Source organism: Mercenaria mercenaria, chromosome 6, assembly GCF_021730395.1.
Source record: "Mercenaria mercenaria strain notata chromosome 6, MADL_Memer_1, whole genome shotgun sequence".
Lineage (NCBI taxonomy): Eukaryota > Metazoa > Mollusca > Bivalvia > Venerida > Veneridae > Mercenaria > Mercenaria mercenaria.
In genome coordinates, this window is record NC_069366.1 from 71,575,549 (window position 1) to 71,590,333 (window position 14,785).

Sequence of the window (14,785 nt, forward strand, 5' to 3'; positions counted from 1 at the left end):
TAAAAATAATAAATAAAAAAAATCCTTTAATTGATTTTTTTCTCATGTATTCTAATCAAACTTGATTTGTAGCATCTTTATTAGGCCCGCAGCCAACTTTGTTCAGCTGGGACATTTGACCCCATTTAGGGGCTGCTACAGCTAAAACTAGAAATGCCTTTATACAGCGTCTCATGAACAGCTTGGTGGATCTTTGTCATACTTGGTCTGGAGCATCATTATAAGGTCCTCTTCCAAATTTATTTATATAGGAACTTGGGCCCTATTCGGGACCACTATATCTAAAAATAGGTATGCCTTTCTTCGCATTAACCACTAAAATGTAATGGATTTTTATCAAACTCGATGTGTAACAATATCGTAAGGTCTCCTGCTATTTTGTTACAAACTATTTTGTTACAAATGGGGATAGGGACCAATTTAGCTAAAAATATAAACACGTTTAATGACCTCTTCTCATGAACCGCTTCATGAATCTTCATCAAACTACTGCTGTAATTATTCGTCTAAGGATAAACGAAACAAAATTGCAACCTTAGAAACCTTTGCGAAAAATTAAAAGAGAACCATTTAAATTGTTAAAGTGCGGTGTTTAGTTTTGCAATTTGAAAAATGTTAGATGAAAGATGAATGTTAGATGAAAAATTCATAAACTTCTTTCCTTATTACAATTCGCCGACCATCATTTTTAAAGATATTTCTTGTTATGTATAAAAACCCTCATAAGTAACGAGTTTTAGATGCGTTTTGTAAGATTTACTGAGAAACTACTTTTAAAACTATGAGAGTTTTTAAGTAAGGTTATTGGACCCAAAAGAGTAAAATTGATACAGTAGTTTCAAATTCATAATTGTTGTAAAAAAAAAGATAGGATAAATATCTATCAATTTAATAAATTTGGGGAATGTGCCTTAATGTAAAAACAAAATACAACCATCATAATGTTTCAATTTTCAGATTCATGTTATGATTTACTTAACAAAATGGTCCTCTAGATCTAGATCTAATGATCATTTTATAACACTTCCAAAGAGTAAAAATCATAATAGTTTCTCCACTACCCAATCAAGTACAGATCAAGCGATCAATGAAGCATGCACAGATAAACGTTTACCTGTGACATGCCTGGGGCTAATTTCCACGACTGGACACCGTTTTATGGCTCTTTAGCCTGTGTTTTGCTGTCAAATCAAGCCAGTTGCGCTGGTGTATAAATTTGTTAATTGAGGGGCCCATATTAATAAAAATCGTAACTAGCCAGCCAGCTGGGGGGGAGGGGGGGCGGGCCCCCTGGCATCCTACCTGGACACGTGCCTTAGGCAACCTCTTTGTCTGAATTTTGATCATAATTTCAACTACTCACACAACTTCTTGCGTGGTTTTACAGATTTATATAAATTAAAATCATATACATTTTGTATTTTAATGACCATAATCTAGAATCGGGAGTTTTATCTACCATAATATGCAAATGACCTCATTGTCTTCTCCGAAAGAACACGTTACGAATTCCCCCGACGTCAGTGATTTTGCCTTAAAGTTTGTGACCAGTGCAGACCAAGATATTAAGATATCTGGCCATGATTAAAGTGAACCGGACATTTCACGCTAATTTTAAGACAATATTTTGATTTTTTAACGTGTCATATATTTTAATAACATATTTGACTTCAGAAATATAGCAACAGTGAAATATATTTTTCATAGGTTTCCCTTAATTCATAAATTGATTTTCATTTCTGTACGCCGAATCCAGTCTTTATTCTACGTTTTTCGGATAAATGACGTTACGCCATCACTTCCGGTTTTTCAAACGTGCAAAACTACCTTAAACTGTAACCGATTAGCTGTTAGGGATACGAAGGAAATGACACAACTAAACATCATTGTTCAAACGCAAGTTGCTTAGAATTGGTTATTAACTAAATACCTCTTCCTCTCTGCGCATAGAGTTATACATCCACCCACCGACTAAAATGGCTCCCGGTAAAAGTGCGGCCGTCAACGCAGCAGTTGTTCCAGCCGCAACAATGGCGGTTCCTTCTGCCAATGCAACAGCTTCCATAGCCAAGCCGGGAAGTAACAAGTTGTCTACTGCAGCATTAAATTGTCTCTCTTCCTCTGATGGTACTGAAAAAAATATCTTGAAAGAGTCATTTATATATATGCCTCAACAGTCATCTCCTCCATCCCAATCTAATCCAAAGTCATTGTTTAATTAAGAGGTTTAACTAATATATACATGCTTATTTTGCAGTATGTCTCTTTTATTCTTTTATTGATATGAATGTTGTAACAAGATTTAGCTTACCAAAAGGTTCCTTCTAGAACATATTAAATATCTTTTTAAGGGATATTGTTTTAGCATAATGTTACAAATGTTTAATAATGCAATGAGAAAAATATGTTTTGTGCAAACTTAATCTAGATCTATTTAAGAACTAATCTAAGTATTAACAGTTTTATCGTAACCCAAAGCTGTTTTTTTAATATAAGCAAGTGCAGTACATATTATGCTATTGGAAGCATTTGTCTTGCAGTCTGTATTTCACTTCCGGATATTTTCATCACGCGACTACACCAGCAAGTACCCGCACACTTTTAAAACACAAAGAAATTTCGTACATGTATGCGTTTACGATTCGAAAAACAAACCAGGAAGTCAAAAAGTACACAAAAGAAATGACTTGCAAATTTGAAACGTTAGAAGCTAAAGGAATCACGTGACCAGGGACAATTTTATTACGTAATTGTTTTGGCGGGAGTCTATTTTTAGATGATGCATATTCCTTTCATTAATCTCGATTCTTTACTATGATATATTTAATCGAGAAGTTACAGGATTTAAACTTTATTATTGTGTCTTCTTGTTCTGTTATTTGACGTAGTTGTATTGCACTATTTAAAGACTGGAATAAAGATTGATTATGCGTAAACACATATTGGGCTAGAGGCTATCTGTAATGAATATGCATGGATCTAAGATGGCGGCGCCCTACAGGAAATCGGATTCCTTTGACGATACCCTTGTATCCATTACATGCTCAGTCAAGTGTGACATGTTCACCATAAGTGTTCCTTCTCTTGAGAAGGAACAATAATGAATGCCTCATGACCATTGAAAATGCTTGACAGAATCATATCATTATCTCAAAACAAAAATGAGCATTACTTAAAAAACCTGGACAAAAAACGGGACAAATCCCCCGGATACGGAAGTTCTGACAATATGCACATATTCACTTAATGCCAATGGTCAATGTAAAGTTTAATTTCATTTGGAAACTGTGGTAGTTGTTTAGTACATTATGTACAGTACAGTTTGATATATCAATGTCGGGAAAAGTACCATAAAAAGAGTGGACATTAAGTCCCGACAATACTTGTGTATCCGCTTCCTTTAGATAATGTTTCCCCGTTCCTATAGACTTGACGTTATTATATTTTCTGATCATTTGGTAAAATGGTGCCCTTTAAATGTTTTTTAGATACTGTGAAATCATTAATATTCGTGGGGGACTAATTTTCGTGGATTTCGTGGTTGAGTCAATCCACGAAATTTAATCCCAACGAATACGTAAAATTCCCATTGATTTTATCTTCAAAAGTTGAAATCTACGAATTAACATCTCCACGAAATTGCCGTATTGACCAAAACCACGAAATTTCATGCCCACGAAATTAAATGATTTTACAGTATTAGAGTTCCGCTTAAGTCGGTGCTGGTGGGGCTTCAGAGGTGTTACATTTATTCATTACCTTTCATTAACAGACTTAATCAAACTGAGTCTGGTATTATTTTATATTGTTGCGTAAGGATTTGCTAATAATTCCAAACGTTGAACGTAGACAACAGGTTATATTTTGTCCCATCCCCCTCGAAAATGACATTTTTTGCCTGAATAACGATATACCGACTCCTGTCAAATGGTAAAGAAAATGGATATGTATAATTGAAAAAAGTAAAATATACATGAAAATCAAAAGAATAACTCAAGTTGTATCTATTGCACGCAAGCCATGCAAGCAGATGACAAATGTTGTACAAATGATAGACAAATGTATTTTCAATGTCCTGTATTTTAAGTAAATATTCAAGGAATATAGCTAAAACTCTTTTTTTCCAAATAATTTATTCTACTTCATCCGTTTTGGTCTATAATTTTTCATGTTAGACTTATCAAAATGCAAAATAATATATACGGAATAAGGAAAATTGTAATTCTTTAACCGTAACTAAACGAAATGTGCAAGACAAAAGTTGGTAACCCAGAAACATTCGTCTAAGCCTTTAACAATGTTCTTCTTAACTTTGAAAAATCTGGTACTATCCCTACATATTATGTAAATTTGTATTTTCAAAAATTGAGCCTTTCAGTCAAGTGCAGTAAACATCATATACGTTAGAAGTCAACGATAGTGTAAGTTACTCGATTAAACTTATCCACCTACTATATGTATATTATTCACTATTTGTTGTAAAATCTATTGCATAAAATTCGCTAACCTGTTTGATCAAGATAGTGGTGTCTTTTCTGATAAAGTTCATCGATTTCTTTTTCTGCTTTTTCACGCTCTGCTTGCAGATCCCAATATTCAGATTTTGCCGCTTCTAATTCTTGCATCTGTAGAGTGATGTCACTGTCAAGGACGGTTCCTTCTTTCTTGACCTCCATTTGTTTCTTCTTAACAGATGAAATATTCTGTTGTACTTTATTCTTTATTAGTGCGTATCTGCATCAAAAAGTAAATATTTTTACATAAAAAATCATTTTTTTTCTTCAAAATATAGTGTCTTAATTCACCGCAATATGATCTGTTTAAAAACATGAATTCAAGTGAATGGTTTTTCTTTTTTATCACAAAATTCATCTTTAATACTTTTCCAACATATAAGGTCAATGTAAGATGGCGTGCAAGTACTTTCCGTTAATCAAATTGTGACTTTTGAAGACTAAAATTAAGAAATAATTTATAGCAAAACAGTGCTTTATCACTATTTATACACGACGGGCGGTTAAACGTAGGGCGTAATAATGCACGAGGGCGCAGCCCGAGTGAAATTATTTCGCACAACGTACAACCGCCCGAGTGTATAAAGAGTGATAAAGCATTGTTTCGCTATAAATTATTTCGATTCTAATATGTTCTTTATTGTAAAATTTATATCAAATATGATGGACCTGTTTCTTCGCGCAAGCATGGCGCCAAAATGCCGCCAATAGTTGGTCTTTGTTTATACACGCCAGGACCGGAAATGGTAATACGTCTTGCGGCAGGAGTTCAGTTCGGGCGAAAATTATTGCGAATTATTCTGCAAAGCGAATAACTAACTCAGCATGATTGCAAATTAATCAACACATTTGTGCAATGTGACATTTCGTTTAAAACATGTTATTAAGTAAAATATTTCATAAAATTTGAAAGCGCTATTTCTTGATGCTGCGTACATGCCGCTAAATATCACGTTGACGTGACGTCAACATAATATCGTTGTGATGATTAAGGTAGTTCTGCACGTTTGATAAACCGGAAGTGATGGCGTAACGTCATTTATCCGGAAAACGTAGAATAAAGCCTGGATTCGGCGTACGGAAATGAAAATAATTTTATGATTTAATCTAAACCTGTGAATAGATTTATTACAATGGCACTGTTGCTATATTTCTTAAGTCAAAATATGATATTTAAACATATGACACGTTAAAAAATTCATAAAAATGTCTTAAAATTAGCGTGAAATGTGCAGTTTACTTTAATCTTGGTCAAATATCTCAAAAAATAAGCACACGGACCTACACATTTTATTTCACCAAATTATAGGTAATATGTTTATTTACAACTGTAAGAAGTTTCAACAAAATCCACATTGTAGAAAAATTTCTATTCGCGAAAATGTTATGAAAGTTATGATTTTCCCATAGACTCCCATTATGAAATATTGCGTGAGGTCCAAATTTTTCAAATCAGTCTAGCAAAAATTCAAGCACACGACCCTATCTTTTTTATTTGCTGAATTTTCTAGGTATATTACAAAGTTTTGAAAAATCAGTGTTTAATCAAATTCTACATTGTAGAAAAAATTTCGATCCAAACATGCAGAACTACCTTAAAGCATTATTAGTCATATTAGAATGCTTCATATTAAATGACTTTATAAATTCGGAAAACATACACAGGTCACAAAATACGAAACGGACTCTTGTAACTTTAACTCTATTTTATCACCCAAACCAAAAAAGGCGTTGTTGCGCAAGAGATTAAATCATTGATAATTTAATATGAGCAGAAAATCAAATAGCGATTTTGCGCATGAGATATTAAATCAATTGGGAATATGATATATTATTCAAGTTATTTGCATGAGGTATAGTAATATAAAATATTGCATATAATTATTTACCTTGTACATAACACATTATTATGAAATATAAAATATTGCATAAACGCTTTTATTTTGTGATTTATAAATTTGTAACACAACCCATTAATGTTGGAAATTCTTTCGACAAACTCATCTTGCTTTTGACTTATGTAGCTCACCATATTCGTGGTAATTTCAATGTGTTTAAGGCTGAACACCACTAAATCCAGCTGTTCTTTATTTCATATAAAATCCACTTACTGAATAACGGTTTTTCGACATTTTCGGGCATATCAGATTTTCAGAGACATATATTCCCATAAAGAACTAGATCGCTACTTTAAAAAACAAAAAGAAAAGAGGGTGTTAACTTTTATATAAGAAAACTACAGTTTGTTAAATACAACCCGCTGACTTTAATACTTTTCGCTTCTTTTAATTTCTCTTTTCGAGACATTAAATTCTTATGCGATAGGAATATGCCGATTTCAATGGAATGCAAAGAGATACATACTGAAACGCGGTAGGGTAAAAGTAAGCACGTTGCTGCCGAGAAAATGCACTAAGAAAGGAAAAAGATTAGCACTACTTATATTTGGACTACGTGTGACCTGCGGAGACTTACATTCTATTTGGTAGTGATCAGCCTATAAAAGAAAATTTTTGTTTGATTTTTCCATGAATTTGCATTCATTCTCAAGGTACACCTATTTTTCAATGATTCTGCTTAGTTTTGGCTTAGCTCTCGCGGGCATTTTTAAAGAACATACTAATTTGAAGACTATCGGTTAACAAGAGGACCAAATGGTCCTTGGTCGCTCACCAGAGGAACATCTGGAATAATATTGCGGAAAGTGTGACGAAGAAACTTCAGATGACCTACATTCAAACTTGACCTATATTTGACAAGAAATCTGATCAAATTTCATGAATATCCAGTGTTTAATGCAGCCCCTATAGCATACACAAGGTTTTTATTTGGTTTGGCCTAGAGACCTAGTTCTTGACCTCAGATAAACCATAACCGAAACTGACCTAGATTTCATCACGACAAACAATCTCATCAAATTTCATGAATATCCAGTGAAAAATGCAGCCCCTATTGCATGCACAAGGTTTTCCTTCGATTTGACTGGGTGGCCTGTTATAATCCCATATAACCTTTATTAAAACTTGACCTAGATTTCATCAAGACAAACAATCTGATCAACCTTCATAAATATCTGATGTAAAATGCAGCCCCTATTGTATACACAATTTTTAGTCCCCTACTGGTTGAAAACCAGTTTTGGGGACTATAGGAATGCTCTTTTCCGTCATTCCGTCTTTCCGTCATTCCGTCATTCTGTCATTCCGTCATTCCGTCCGTCCGCAATTTCGTGTCCGGTCCATAACTCTGTCATCCATGAAGGGATTTTAATATTACTTGGCACAAATGTTCCCCATGATGAGACGACGTGTCATGCGCAAAACCCAGACCCCTAGCTCAAAGGTCAAGGCCACAATAGGAGGTCAAAGGTCAACAGGGCTTTTTTCCTGTCCGGTCCACAACTCTCCCATCCTTGAAGGGATTTTAGTATTACTTGGCACAAATGTTCCCCATGATGAGATGATGTGTCGTGCGCAAATCCCGGACCCCTAGCTCAAAGGTCAAGGTCACAATTGGAGGTCAAAGGTCAACAGGGCTTTTTTCCTGTCCGGTCCATAACTCTCCCATCCATGAAGAGATTTTAATATTACTTGGCACAAATGTTCCCCATGAGGAGACAACGTGTCATGCGCAAAACCTGGACCCCTAGCTTAAAGGTCAAGGTCACAATTGGAGGTCAAAGGTCAACAAGGTTTTTTTCCTGTCCGGTCCATAACTCTCCCATCTATGAAGGGATTTTAATATTACTTGGCACAAATGTACCTCATAATAAGACGATATGTCATGCACAACTTTCAGACCCCTAGCTCAAAGGTCAAGGTCACACTTAGCAGTCAAATGTTAACATAGCATGAACAGGGTCTGTTTCGTGTCCGGTCCATAACTCTGACATTCATTAAGGGATTTTAATATTACTTAGAACAAGTGTTCCCCATGATGAGACGACGTGTCATATGCAAATCCCGGACCCCTAGCTCAAAGGTCAAGGTCACAATTGGGGGTCAAAGGTCAACAGAGTTTTTTTCCTGTCCCGTCCATAACTCTGCCATCCATGAAGGGATTTTAATATTACTTGGCACAAATGTTTCCCATGATGAGACGACATGTCATGCGCAACACCCAGTACCCTAGCTTTAAGGTCAATGTCACACTTTGAGATCAAAGGTCAAGAGGATTTTTTTCCTGTCCGGTCTATAACTTTGTCATGCAAAGCAGGATTTAGATATCAGTTGGCACAAATATTCCCCTGGATGAGACAACATGTCATGCGCAAGAACCAGGTCCCTAGGTCTAAGGTCAAGGTCATATTTAGAAGTCAAAGGTCAAATTCAAGAATGACTTTGTATGGAACATTTCTTCTTCATGCTTGGAGGGATTTTAATGTAACTTGGACCAAATGTTCACCACCATGAGGCACCCTTGTTTTTAGAATTACATCCCTTTGTTGTTACTATAAATAGATTTTATTGTAACTTTTTTATTACTGGCAGTAGAGAAAAATCGAGACCACTTTTCTGTGGTACAGCATGCATGTTACATCCAATTTTTAGGTGTATTTTGACCTATCTCTACCTGGTAAAGAGTTTCTTGTGGACTTATATTATTAATTTTTTTTTTTTTTTTTTTTTTTTTTTTACTATAAATAACTTACATGATAACATTTTTATAATCAGCCAAAAAAATTCAATATGAAAACAACTGTGGGTTTTTATATATGCACATTTTAATCCAAGTGTGTTGTTATAATGTTATAACATATTGTATATGTAGTACAATATTGTTTATACATCATTGACAGATATCAGTTCATTATGTTATACTGCAGTAGAAAAAATTAGGTGCCTTCCAGTAGGGGACTTTGTATTGCATGGCAATACTTCATTCACTTGTTTTTTCTATGATTTAATCTAGTGACTTAGTTTTTTATTCAATTTGATCCATAATCAAACTTCACCAAGACTTCATCGTCGCAATTATCCTGATTAAATTTTATGAATATCCAGTGAAAAATGCACCCTATTGCACACATTAAGGTTTTCTTTGATTTGATATTCAAACTTGACAAAGATTTGATCAAGACAAACAATCTGATCAAATTCCACGAAGATCCAGTGTAAAATGCAGCGGCAATTGCAAACACAATGTTTTCCTTTGATTTGACAAGGCGACATAGTTTTTGTCCTCAGATATCCCATATTCAAAGCTGACCTAGAATTCATCAAGGAGACCATTCTGTTTTCACGAATATCCAGTGAGAAAATGCAGCCCTTATTGCACACACATAGTTTTTTCTTTGATTTGACCGGGTGACCTAGTTTTTGACCACAGATAATTCATATTCGAACCTGATCTATAAATTATCAAGACAAACATTCTAATTAAATTCCACGAATATTTAGTAAAACATGCAGCCCTTATTGCATACAAAAGGTTTTCTTTGATTTGGCCTATTTATATAGATTTTGACCCCTGATGACCAATAATTAAACTTGACCTAGATTTTATCAAGGCAATCACCCTTATCAACTTTCATGAAGATCAAGTAAAAATGCAGCATCTACTCACTGCATACACACACTAAGTGTGAACAGACGACAGACGACGGATATCAAGCGATTACAATTACTCGCCAGGTGAGCTAAAAAGGACACACAAGAAACTATATTCTGTCAAGATGTTATTCCCTGATAGAACATTCCTGTGAAATTATTCTGAAACTTGGTCAGAGGTATCTGACTAGAAGATATTTTTTAATTTCCCTATTTTATACAAGCAGGAAATAATTACCAACAATCTTGGGAGTTGGTCACCTGCGAAAAAAATAGGACCAATGGTTTAGAAAAAAATGTTTGAAGTTTGTTTTCTATTTCTAGCTCAGATGGTGTTGTTTTTTTCTGACAAAATAGAAAAATTTGAATACTTTGGTTAACTTTCACCGAAGAAACATGTGTGTGATACTGATTTAAAATCGGGCCAGCAGTTTCTGACAAAATGTTTAAGTATTCCATGACAACTAACCATGCCCTTGGTGACCACGAGTTTCATCAAATCGCAATTATTGCAACATTCTTGGTAGAGAGTCACTTAAGCAAAATCTTATGTGAAATTATTTTAAAATTTGGCTAGTAGTTTTGATAGTGGAAGGGGCCACATCCCGTAGTGGCTATGTTATTTTGGAAAAAAAAACTCACAAAAACAACAGAGCTTGATATATGATCACAGATTATAATTTGACCATTGTTTTAGAAAGAAATGTTGTTTGAACACTTATAACTATTTCGACCTTATGTGCAGCCACATTAGAATAATTTTAAAAGAGAATAACGTAAGGGTACACGTACAGATTTAGTATATATAGATATCAAAGCTCTACCTATCATGGATTCAGAGAAGATATTCAATTAAAATATACATGTCACACACATGAGCATGGTCATTTCTTAACCTAGGGCAATAATTGTAACACTTACAAGAAGAAGATTTTCAAAGTTTCTTAGATATATGGTTATAGTAAGTACATGTCACACATAGGGAGGTAGATATTTTATACCTTTGGGAAATAATTTTTTGCATTTATGATATAGAGTCAAACCCTTAAATCACATGTCAAATATCAAAGGTCTAGCTATAATAGCTTCAGAGAAGAGGATTTCCAAACTGTCTTAGATATATGCATATGGTATATTCATGTTACACCCAGGGTAGTGGCCATCACTAACACTAGAGCAATAATTTGTACAGCAGAGAGTCAAACTCTGATATCACATACCAAATATTAAGGCTCCAGCTATTATGGATTCAGAGATGAAGATATATAAAAGAATATTATATAAATATTGCATTCCTGAGAGGGTGATATGAAAATGTTCACCGCGAGATATATGAATATTGACCGAGGCGCCAGCCGGGATCTATATTTATATTTCGAGGGGTGAACATTTTTCATATCACCCTCTCAGGAATGCAATATTTATTTTATTATACCGAAAGCTTATAAGGGTCAAAGCATTTACTGGAAAATCAACATAAAAATTTATTTAACATTAAAAGGTAATTACTAACCAAATAATGAAGACAGAAATAAAGAATCTTTACTTGTTAGCACTCATAATTTGTGGCGACTTTGCTGTGTAATAAGACTTTTTTTGATAGATTTAGTCGAGACGTTTAATATCGCTGACCGCTATATTTATTCTAATATTTCAACATTGCGACAATCAGTAGCATTCGAAAAACGGTGATAACTTTCTTTTTTCTAAATGAAACATATAAGTGTGATGACTCATTTTCTTAGTTAGATCATTTCCAAACTTACTGTGGTAGTTTCGATTCAATATTTGATGAAAAATTGTTTTCAAAATATTTTGCACGTAGAAGAAAATTCGGCCATGTTCGCACATGCAAGAGCACCAGAAAAGGGTAATTTAATCCTAATGTATAATTATATAAGCGCCTCGTCTGAAAATTTATCGACTCAGTCTTTTAATCAATGCGAAAGTATCAATCTCTCAACGGGTGATATGAAAAAATAATATTACATGCGCAGTAAAACAAAATAACGCTGTTGCACATGTGATATGAAATTATGGATCATATCACCTGCGCAGAAATTGAAAATAACGATTTTGCGCATGTGATATAAAATCACTGGGGAATATGATATATTATTCAAGTTAAACTAATGGGAAATTTGCATTGGACATTTATGTGAAGTATAATAAAGTATATTATCACACTCAGCAGGGGCATCGCAATTACTGACCTTAGGGCAATAATTTAATTATTTACGGTAGAGTGTCCAACCCCGACATCACATTTGAAGAACTTTGAAAAACGGCTTCCCAGAATTTTTTGTGTAAAGTTTTATCAAAGTCCATCCGGTGGTTATGGAGAGTTTTGTTTTCTTGACGAAACAAAATAATATTTTCAATCTCCGTAACAGGTCAACCAAGAAACATTTGTGTAAAGTTGTTTCAAACTGGGCCTGCCGTTTCTGACAAGAGCATTTTTAAAGTTTGAAATACATACATATGGGGAAAAGGTAACATCTTCCCCTGGCGGCCATATTTTATGACGAATCAAGATAATTTGAACAATCTAGGCGAAAGGTCTGTGTAAAATTATTTTAAATTTGGGACAGCAGTTTCATACATGAACTTATTTTAGTTTCCATATTATACATACAGGGGAAAGTGAGCACGTCCTCTAGCGGTCATGTTTGGTTACGAATCAGAATAATTTGAACAATCCTTGTAAAAGGTTACACAAAGACAATACGTTTGAACTTGTTAAAAGATCTGACCAACAGTTTCACACAGGTAAATTTGAAAGCTTCCGCTATATATAGAGAGAAATGTGACCATACCCACTGGCAACCATGTTTTTGTCGAATCTGAATAATATGAATAATCTTGGTAGATGGTTAAATGAGGACTCTTTGAGTAAATTATTTTCAAATCGGAACAACGGTTTAGGAGGAGAGTTTGTTTAATTTTTCAATTTTTAGCTCTTGTGACCCTCTGTGTATATCCAAGCGTAACCGTTTGAACAAATTTGGTCGAGGATCACCAAGGAACACCAAGGCAAAGTTTTATCAAAATTCATTTAGTGGTTTTAGAGGACATGTCCTTTAAATAAAATTGTTGAAGATGGACGGACGAACGCACGAACGACGGAAAGCGTGATCGGAATAGCTCACCATGAGCACTGCGTGGTTTGCTTTCCATGAGTATCAGTAAATGAAAATTAATGTCTGGACACCGATCTTTCTTCACCTAAATAAATAAAACTGCCGAAAAAAGTCGTCCACTTTCAACTGCAATTCGATTATGTACCAATGAAAATACAGTTCCTGGTTTTTGTTTTAAATATCGTTAAATCCAACAAAAAATCATACAGTTGTGTTTGATATTTACCGTCAGAAAAATCAAATATCCATAAAATTTAATGTTCTATTTTAAAGATTTGGTGTCAAATGTCAAGATATTTTTTCACTCGACGCCATTTTTTTCATTTTAAGCTGTCGCTAACGGAAACAAAACAATATTAATGACATCTGGTTAAATCTTACTAAGCATAGATTAACCTGCTTAACCAAAAACAAAATTATTTAAATACTCGTGTTTCGTGTTTTCCGTCTTCCGGATCATATTGTTCACGTATTCCAGCAGCTTTCCAAGTGTTGCTTGTACCACTTTGGTCGACTGTGAAAAGAATGTATAAACATGTAAATAAAGAATGTAAAAGTCAAATCAGCAAAACTGCAACATTTAGATGGTGGATTTCAAAAAGTTGATATCAAAACACTTTTATTATTAAACAAAATTTCAGAAACAATTTTAGAAAAACACATGTGTCATTTCACCTAAATACAAAATCCTATACTGGTTCAAACAAATGCTGTTAATTTTACTTTCAATGCCAAGAATAGATTTTTGTAGAAGATCGTATCGATTCGAAGACGTTTTACTACTTTTACAATCTGAATAGCTTACTGGAAAGGAAATAATAAAGAACATGTAGTAAAGTAAAGGGATTTTGAAATGACAGTCAGGATATGTTCTTTTACAGAATTTAGCGTTTTTATCCTGACACAGTTGATATATATCAACTGACCAACTAACTGCCAAATGGCAGTTTGTTAATAGCGATCTAGCATCTAGCTCTTCTGGCCGTCCAACTGAATGCAATTATCTTATACAAAGCAAGTACTTCTTGCTGAGGGCCTAAGGTTAATCTCAAAACATGAGGCCTAACCCATCTGTTTTTTTTTTTATGTAATCTTATGTATTATTATCACTGATGTGTTTGTATGCAATAGCTGCAATAAAACAAGTGTCTGACCAATTTTGTCACCTCTTCGATGGGAGCACACTATTTCAAACTCTGAATTACCAGCAGGAGACTGGTAAAAGGGAACTTCTACGTAAGCAATATGGTTTACAAATAAGTTTCAAAGTATCCGATGTCCTGTACATTAAGCATAGGTAATGTTTCATTTAGAGATCGGTATATTGTAACTTAAATAAAGTAATACAAATTGCTTTTAAACTTTGAACAACCAGATGACAACTATTAAGTAGTTGGTTATTTGAATGTTGAATCTCAAAATAACTTCACGGCACTACCTTCCATGCAGCTTATTCTAACAACGTTTTAATAAGTTTGTAATACAGTAAAATCCCGATGGTAGGTAAAGATCTGGTACTTTTGTTTCCAAACCGTCTTATTTTCCTGGCCAGCTTAAATTGGAGTTCTATATTCGGCGTAAG

The 14,785-nt window shown here is 34.3% G+C and overlaps 1 protein-coding gene across 1 annotated transcript in view; it reads right to left on the reverse strand.

Annotated features, from left to right (window-relative positions):
* The window catches only part of LOC123548642 (uncharacterized), a 34,145-nt gene that overhangs the window by 5,943 nt on the left and 13,417 nt on the right, over positions 1-14,785 (reverse strand). Inside the window, exons 4-6 of the mRNA XM_045336091.2 lie at positions 13,632-13,717; positions 4,508-4,734; positions 1,931-2,130 (exon numbers count right to left, since the gene is read on the reverse strand). Of these exons, the coding sequence (XP_045192026.2) occupies positions 1,931-2,130; positions 4,508-4,734; positions 13,632-13,717 (513 nt within the window). The remainder of the gene's footprint in view (positions 1-1,930; positions 2,131-4,507; positions 4,735-13,631; positions 13,718-14,785) is intronic.